General features: G+C 44.6%; 1 protein-coding gene across 1 annotated transcript; it reads left to right on the top strand.

Annotated features, from left to right (window-relative positions):
- Positions 1-9,073, top strand: atg4da (autophagy related 4D, cysteine peptidase a). Its single transcript, XM_071913658.2, has 11 exons — positions 1-321; positions 1,953-2,220; positions 2,455-2,538; positions 3,466-3,639; positions 4,389-4,740; positions 4,901-4,965; positions 5,218-5,369; positions 5,696-5,774; positions 6,591-6,667; positions 6,895-7,014; positions 7,634-9,073. Exons 2-11 carry the CDS (start codon positions 2,004-2,006, stop codon positions 7,811-7,813), a joined length of 1,500 nt encoding a protein of 499 aa, XP_071769759.2. The 5' UTR covers positions 1-321; positions 1,953-2,003; the 3' UTR covers positions 7,814-9,073.
- The last annotated feature ends 64 nt before the right edge of the window (positions 9,074-9,137 follow it).

Raw genomic sequence — 9,137 nt, 5'->3', positions numbered from 1 at the left:
GTGATCGTGAAACCACTGGTCTGGAAAACCAAATACGCTACAAAGATTATCTTTGCAATTGGAATGTGTACAAATTAATTTATCTGCTGTAGGAAGAGAGTCTCACTATATTGATATCGGCTGTGTTTGGTTTGAAAAGGCATTAAGATCTTTGACCAGTACGGCTTGAACGCTAGCTAGCTAACGCCGGCCAGCGCTTACTTAACGTTAAATGCTAACGGTAGCAAGCTAGCTTTCGGAAATACACTGTACTCGGCTGTGAAGATTATGTTCGTCGGTGAAGAGAGAAGAAACCGCAAAAATGACTGAAACCACCACCAGGTAACGACCAGCTTAACCAGCTTTTGCAACACGGCGACAGCGACAAGCTGTGAACCTTTTATTTTCAGTAGCTAAAGCAAATGGAGGTTTTAGTGTTGTGAAGTTGTGTGCTCCCTGTGAAGATCGGCTGGCTTTGTAGCTTTTTAGCTAACTTAGCTGTTGGAGTGACAGACAACGGTGACAAGCCAAGGCAGAACCGTAGGAGGGTGGTTAAGTCATATTAGACATTTTCAAGGCGAAACGGACCTGGGCACCGAAGTCTAGGGATCGGCCCTGGATGTAGGGACTCACACAGGTACGGAGTCTCTCTATTGTCGGTCAATGGTGTTTATTAGGTTTAGATTTGACGTTGTAAGAAAGGAAAAGAGAGAACACTTTTATCATCTTACATGAGCGAGTCTTCAAAGGTTCCAGTTTGTGACCCAAATGTGAAATTTACTCATTTGCCGTGGGACCCGGGCCTACTGCAATCATACTGTACTGCTATTTGTATGTATTTGTATGTGTGTGGGCCAACAGAAGTAGGTATGTGACCCATTTTGGGTCCTGACATAGTATAAGAAAACAGCACAGACCATTTTACCTAATTGTTCTACAGAAAGCTAGGTAATAGTTACAGTAGGTATTTGACAGCTTCATGTATGATGACGGATGATGCAGTAGCCCGCATTACTAGTTGCCTGTATCAGTTCCTTTCAGTGACGTCAAAAAGCCGATAGTCTGGTTGTCACACTGTTGTCACATGATGACATTAATTTTCCCATCAATAGCAATAGAGACAATACTGTTCCTTGTTGAAACTGCTACTCATCAGTTTCAGGGCAGGGTTAAAAAGTCACTCCTATTTGCCTTAGTGGTTGTTATCTTGTTTCATGCATTGTGCAATTCAACCTCTGTAGTTCACAAAATGACTTCGCTTTAAACTTAAAATGAAAACGTTTTTCTACTTTTTCAGGAAGTTAAGACTTGCTTTTTACTTACAAACTATCTCTATTGCTATTTCCCTTATACCATATAATGAAAAGCATGTAATTTGATTATTTTGTGTAGCATGCACATCAAGACTTCAGTGTTTTCAGATTTTTGTGCCCTTGCAGACAGCCAAGAAACCTGCATCTCTACTAGTTAATCTGTAACCTCATCATTTAACTTAGTCAATCAAGAACAAACTGTCTCAGTAAACACTGAATAGAAAAGTGCAAACAGGAATAGAGTAGAGTTGTTAACTGTAGTTGAATCAACATCTCAGCATACCACTCAAACCACTCTTGAACTTTTGGAAAGCATAGGTCCTTTACAAAGATCCTCCAACTCAACACCATCCAACACTGAGCTGAACCCCCAACCAGCCTGTCAACCATAGCTAACCTAACTCTCCTCTCAATTTCAATTCAATTCAATTCAAGGTGCTTTATTGGCATGACAGTTCATAAACAAACAATATTGCCAAAGCGTGTAACAAGAGATTAATCATCAATTAAATTATTAAAAAAAAAAAAAATTAAATGGCAGAAAAATAATTCCATCCCCTCCCATGTATTATAGTGTGTGTGTGTGTGCGTGTGTGTGTGCGTGTGTGTTGCTGTGCCTCTCACTCTCTCCCCCCTCCCCTCCTCTCCTCTTCCCCTCAGTTCTGTATTGCAATGAGGAGCGCCAGAGCCCAGCTCTAAGAGCGCTGAGCCATGAACTCGGTTTCCCCCAGCGCCGTGCAGTATGTGGGGGGAGTGATGCAGGATGAGCTGCTGGAGACCCAGAGGCAGCAGCCTCTGGAGCGGCAGGGCAGCTTTGGTCACAGGCAGAACCAGAGTCCAGATCCCAGCAGAGAGGCAGCTGGGGAGCCGGACGAAGTGGACAAACTCAAGGCCAAACTCATGTCGGCGTGGAACAACGTCAAATATGGTTCGTTGTTGTTCTTGAAGGAGGAGTATGTGAATTTATGAGCATGTGTGTCCTTTTATTTATGCATATGTGCCCAGGTGTAGGACTACATGTGTATGTTTTGCGTGACAACTCTTTTGTCTTGGGTAAACAGCCGTGACATGGATCTGATGTGCAAGTCAACTTCCCCTCTTGACTACTTTGGGAATTCCCTCGCCAACTTCCCTTTTCCCTGCTCCTCTCTCTCTCCTTCAGGCTGGTCTGTCAAATCTAAAACCTCCTTCAACAAGACATCGCCAGTCACTGTCCTGGGACACTCTTATCTGCTCAACAGCGAAGGTAAGCACTGAACACACAAACGTGTAAAAATGTTTAGGTTAATCCCTTTCTTAGCAATAGTGTCTGTCAATAGTTTTTGTATTTTTGCTCTGAAAAGGGAAATGTATGATTGCAGGTTGGAGGAGGAAACCCAAGGTGTTGTGGTATCGTATGTGTTGGTTAACCACTGTGGTATAAGCACTTTTCCTTTGACAGGTTGCTGGGTTGACTTTAGAAAACACAGAGCAATAGAAGAAAAAATAAGATGAAGGCTTTTCCCCCTCGCTTCTATTTCACAGAATAGTCCTGTGAACTGCTCTTTCTCATGCCAAATCCACATCACAGACAAGAGGAGCAATCCTTGATTGCTTGATTGAGCTTCCATAATGCAGGGTTCCCACAGGCTTTGAAAATCCCTGAATGTTTGTGAATTGAGGAAAGATTGAAAGAAAAGTAAAATAAGTCCTGAACATTTTTTGAAAAATGAATGGATGGCCTTGAAAGTACTTGATTTAGCACCCAGGTTCATGTACATGTGTCAACTCTCTGGACCTCTTGGACATATAGATTTGTTCATTCTATTTAATTTATTTGTAAGGGACCAGGATTGCATAAACAACCTCCGGAGGTGGTTTGAGACGCATTTTGGCTGCAAGTTGGCCAAGAGTAAATGGAAATGTTTCTCCAAGCCACAAACATAATCTCTATACTCCTTCCAAAACATTACATATGGTTAGAAACTATGCTTACATTCAGGAAGAGGAATTTGCATATTGCGAGGGAAAGCATAGGGGTTGGGCGATTCGATTTCTATCCGGCTGCCGAAGACAAATGTAATGTGGATAAATCGCATCCACATACAATCTGAATACAAGTCTCTCTTCCTCTCTTTCTCTCTCTTCCTCTCACTCTCTCTTCCTCTCTTCCGCTAACCCCACTCCCTCTCAGACGAGGTAGAGCGTTTCCGCTTGGCCTTTGTGTCCCGGCTGTGGCTGACCTACAGGAGGGAGTTCCCCCAGCTGGAGGGATCCAGCTGGACCACAGACTGCGGCTGGGGCTGCATGCTCCGCAGCGGCCAGATGCTGCTGGCACAGGGGCTCCTGGTCCATTTGATGCCCCGAGGTTTGTCTCTCTCTAATCACACACATTCTCACCCTCTCTCTCACAGGCAATGTGGGGCGATCTACATAGATAGAGCGCTGTGTGAAAGGCATTCACTTACTTTTATCAGGACTGGTTGATCTTGCTTTGCCCAGACAAGGAGACAAATACGATTGTCCCCCAACAGTGTGAGCCTCACCCATATTGCACTCTAAGCTAGCCAAAGCAAACGCTTATTTAAAACACACATTTAATTGACAGGATTTAAGTGGAAAAAGACAGACCTTTTTCATCTTTCCTTGTCTGACTTCTGAGTTCTTTAATCCACCCCTCCCTTTTCCCTCTGTCTCTCCCTCGGTCCACTGCTTTGTGTTTTGTTTTTTTATTCACCCATTGTTTCTGTCATTAGTTGATTCTGCTGTTTCTCTCTCTCCTTTTGTCTGATTATTTTTCTGTTCTTTTATTCACTGGTTTTCCACATCTGACTCATTCTGTCTGCCTCCATCTCTTTTCGCTTTCTGCTGTCTGCTTTTGTCTGTCTTGTGGCCCCTTGTGTGTTTCTTCTCTCCTCCATTTGTCTCACTCTTTCTGTTGATCGTGTTTTCTGTTTTGATGGTGTTGCTTAGTAGGGAATTCAGAAGACTTCCAACTGTCTGTTTAAAGCTCAAGATGGATTACAAGAATTTTTGTCCCAAATCTTTTTATATTTTTTCTTGAGTTACGTTTGGCTGTACTCGATGGCTGAGAGCAAGCCTTTTTGTGTTCTGCAGACTGGGCTTGGCCAGATGCCCAGCAGCTATCCGATGTGGACTTCGAGGTGTTCAGACCGCGCTCCCCAGCCCGCGCTGGAGGAGTCCCCATCCCGTCCTTCGGCTCTCCACGGGGACCCAGCACCCCCCAGAAGTCCCAGACAGGCGAACAGGCACCCAAATGTACCCAGAAGAAGAGGCCCGAGTCTGGGAGGGACAGGCAGGCGGAGCCCGTCCACCGCAGGCTGGTCACCTGGTTCGGGGACCAGCCTCCGGCGCCTTTTGGGGTTCACCAGCTGGTGGAGCTCGGCAAGAGTTCAGGGAAGAAGGCTGGGGACTGGTACGGCCCCTCTGTCGTGGCACACATAGTGCGGTAAGGACTCCGTGTCTGAAGAGGGATGCTTTACTGGTTTCTGAAATGATTTGCGTAGTTGGACATGGTTAAGCATTGATCAGAGTTACGAAAACATATTGCAGCATATTGACAGTCCTACCACACTCATGTTGTTTTTTGTTTTGTTTTGTTTTTTTAGGAAAGCAGTGGCCAAAACCTCTGAGGTCCACAACCTGGCTGTGTATGTGGCTCAGGATTGTACAGGTGAGTTAACAGACTAGCTTTGTGTTGTGTGTGTGTGTGTGTGTGTGTGTGTGTGTGTGTGTGTGTGATATAAATACTGTTCCTTGCAAGAGATCAGCTAGCAACATCAGAGTTCAGTTAGCAGTGTCTTTTGTTTTACCAGTATCTCTGAAGTTTTTCTTTCTGAATGGTATCACCTGAAGCAATTCTTGTTAATATGTACAGTATGTGTGTGTGTGTGTGTGCGATTGTCTGTGCCTGTGTGCGCTCCAGTGTACAAAGAGGATGTGGTGCGTCTGTGTGATCTGTCACTAAGCCAGAGTCCCCCTGATCCGTCCAGCCAAGCCTGGAAGTCGGTCATCATACTGGTGCCTGTTCGGCTGGGAGGGGAGGCCCTGAACCCCTCCTACATCGAATGTGTCAAGGTCTGCGTTTTGTCTCACACCACCCATTCATCCACTGCTGTGTTCTCTGGAGCACTGTTTCCTAAAGAATAGGTTGGAGCCCAAAATGGGCAGTTTCTGTTTCAGATCCACATTATAAGGGTAGCAATGTTTCAGCTAGTCCCAGAATGAGTGACTAAAATGTTGGAAAAGATCAAGAACAAATTTTGTCATACACATACAAAGGTCCCCTTAACATGTTTTTGTGAACCATGTTCTTACAGTCATGACATATGGTAGCCTAAGTCAAGTTCTCACTAGTATCCCTAGTTCCACCTCTAAGTGAGAATATGTGTGTTCATTTCCAGAACATCCTGAAGCTGGAATGTTGTATTGGAATCATTGGAGGCAAACCCAAGCATTCGCTGTACTTCGTTGGCTTCCAAGGTGAGAACCAGCCTCTACTCGCTGTGTGTCGCCTGAGAGCAGGCACAGTATCCTCACTGACAGACAGGCACAACTTGGTTTATTTGGTTTAGTGCATGCAAGACATTGCACAAGTAACAGGAGCCACCTGAAAGCTAAACCAGTTATGATGGGTGGTGGAGTAGCAAGCATTACTAGTTGGCTGTATCTGCCTCCAAACCTCCTCCGAGAAGAAGTGAGCTTGTGTTATTAAGACGTTGTGTACCTTCACCGGACGTGTCGGACTCCCAATCCTGCCTCACTCGTCACTCCTTTTCCACTCTTTCTGTGTTGTTTTGGGCAGTTGTGGGCAGAGGGCTGGTAAACTAAAAACATTACCTGCCAATTTTTACTGGCCAAATGAATTAATATAAGTTTTTCATAGATACACAGTATCACACTACCCGTTTGTTTACAGAAGAGTTTTAATTTAAAACTTGCTCACTCACTTGGATGTTTTTTGTCTTATCTTCATTTTGTCTTTGGGGTGGCCTCACAGCTGCTGTGTGTCGCCACCTGGGAACAACGTTAAGTTTTAACTAACATTAGGCTAGTTAACCATCCAGACAGTGGAGAAGCAGAAGTTTAGACACTACTACTATGTGTAGCAGCGTAACAGGCAGCCAGGAGGGAGCCAGCAGGGACAAAGTTTGAGAATGATAAGTATACTTAGTCTTTACTGATTTATCTGCCCAAGACAAATTTTACTGGCATTTGGCGCTTAGCGGGTGTTGGTTTCGGACCCTGGTAGCGGGTTCTAATTATTCTACCTGACTCCTCCCTCCTCCTGTTCGTCAGATGAGCAGCTGCTGTATCTGGACCCCCACTACTGTCAGCCTGTGGTGGACGCCACACAAGTGAACTTCTCACTGGAGGTTGGTCGTACTCTCTTTGTCTCTCTGTATCTCTGTCTCTATATCTCTCTCACTCCGGTCTGTCTGGCTTTTTATCTCTCTTTCTCACAGATCATATAGGACTTTGACACATGACTCAGACAGTGTTTTGACTGTAGAGGCCATTAAAGATTACATGTCCACTTATTGAACACTTTGCTCCTTTGACCTTTATTGTATGATCTCTCTCTCCCTCCACTGCTGTCCAGTCATTCCACTGTAGCTCTCCCAGAAAGATGCCCTTCAGCCGCATGGATCCCAGCTGCACTATCGGCTTTTACGCCAAGAACAAGAAGGACTTTGAGTCTCTCTGTTCTGCTGTCAGTGTGGTGAGTTTCTGTACCCTCCTCCCACTATCTGATAGACAGTATATCTATATTATATCTGTTATTCACTTGTCAGTCTTAAATACATGTTCTATTTGCATACCAATTTACATTAAATGAAATCTTTCACCTATATGTTTCAATTTCATCAACAATTTGTATTCATTTCTTCATTGTTTCTTGTTGCCCACCAAGTTCCCAAAAAGGTTTCACTCTATAGTTGATGGCATTAAAGGAGAGAAAAGAATAGAATTTTTCATCCAGTCATCTATTAAGTAGTGTCTGTTTGTAGTCTGGTGGTTAGAGAGACCATTCTGTGTGCGGAGATATGTTAGAGGCAACATAGTGAACATCATAACAGGCTAATAAAACTAGAGATGTTTAGATTTGGGTCACAGACAATCTAAAAATACATGGTTTTGATGGACGAGTGTGTATCGCATGCATTTTTCAGTTTAACCCTGCATCTGTGTGTGAGGTACAGGGCCAGTTTCATAGACATGCTTATACTCTATTTTTGAATAGAGATCCCAATTGGGTAAAAAATTTGTGCTATGTCTGTGAAACCAGCCTATAGCGTTCTGGAGCTAAGAGTTTTGACCCGATTTTGTTTTCCTCCCAGGCCCTATCGTCATCCAAGGAGAAGTACCCCATCTTTACCTTTGTGGAGGGCCAGGGTCAGGACTATGGACTAGAGGGCCACAGCGGCAACCACAGCGGGCCTGCAGCCCACATCCTGCCCCCGGGCAACCTGAGCCGGAGTAACAATATAGGCAGCACTGACGAGTTCGTCTTCCTGTAGGAGACCCCGCACTGAGGAGGACGCACTCCCCACTCTGGCCCACAGGGGGCAGAAGAGGCCGCCTTGCTTCCTTTTCAAAGGGAAGGACTCTATTCTCTTGTGGGTGCAGCTGCAAGGTGGACTGACGCTTTCGTGCTTTATCGCCCTCACTGGTCCATGGCAATAAAAGTGTGTGTGGCTTTTGTCACGTTCGCTGTGCATCATCACCTCCGTGTGGACCAACATGGGTATTATAAGCTAACAGGCATTACTGGGTACTGCTGGAGCATTACTTTCCAACTGAGCAAAAACTTCAAAAATGGGAATATGGTTTCAAATGTTTGAAGTACTTGAGGTGTGCTTGATTTACTTTAAAAGCCTCAAAGTTGGGAATTTCACTTGTGTGTGAGATGAGGTAAATCAAGGGCTCCTCATGCTTTTTTCAAGTTCTCCGAATATACTCAACTACTGTTTTTGCCCTGGTCTGAACTGGAGACACTGAAGCTGATGTGTGGTGTACATGATATTTAATGAAGAGGGGAAGGGAGGGGGGGAGGGAGGGGGGTTAATGGGTGACATTTTGGAAGCCTACTCCAAGTCACAGATGTTGTTCTTGATGGGAAAGACTTGTATCATAGCATCTGCTGTACACACCTTTTTATTTTTCATGCTCCGAATTAATTTATCAGTTTTATGGGTCTGTGTGTGTGCGTGCGTGCGTGTGTGTGGTTTATTTGTTCAGTCTTGAATAAGTGTACTGCTGTCTTTAGGAGTCGGCCATGCTTCCTTCCATAGAGGATTCAAATTCTTCCAAAAGCGTCTTAAATGGCTGTAAATTTATTCTAGCGTTGCAGTCGGCCCCATAAACCACACAGTCTTTTGACACTGCCCACTTGATTCGGTCAATCATGATTTGTTAGGGTTTTGATCTGCCACACTAGTCCAGCTCTGGCTACGGCTCATTCACCCTCAAGACGTCGCAACACTACCAGAAATCTGCTGTTACAATGTTCCTACTGTCCGATGAGTTGCACCAGCTCCCAGGCCGGGGGTGAACAGAAACGATCCCTTTAGCTGGAGACGTGGTGGTAATGTGTGTGTATCTCTGCCTGCTGACCTGTTGAATGGAGTTTTGACCTGGATTTGTTCTCTTCAAGCTTCTGTCGTAATGTCGTTGTGTTTTGTTCGTCCCTTTTTTTACATGAAGGCTACCGTTGCAAGTTGCACTACTACTGTTGATGCTACTTGGTTTGTTGTCCTGATTAAACTTCAAACACTGGAATCACATTTCAGATTTGCATCTACTATGTATCTGTCATACTTTAGGGACTCACACATTTCACTC

The sequence above is a fragment of the Centroberyx gerrardi genome, chromosome 3 (genome assembly GCF_048128805.1).
Source record: "Centroberyx gerrardi isolate f3 chromosome 3, fCenGer3.hap1.cur.20231027, whole genome shotgun sequence".
Taxonomy (NCBI): Eukaryota; Metazoa; Chordata; class Actinopteri; order Beryciformes; family Berycidae; genus Centroberyx; species Centroberyx gerrardi.
The sequence above is the reverse complement of the archived record's forward strand: the minus strand, read 5'-3'. Positions and strand labels throughout refer to the sequence as shown.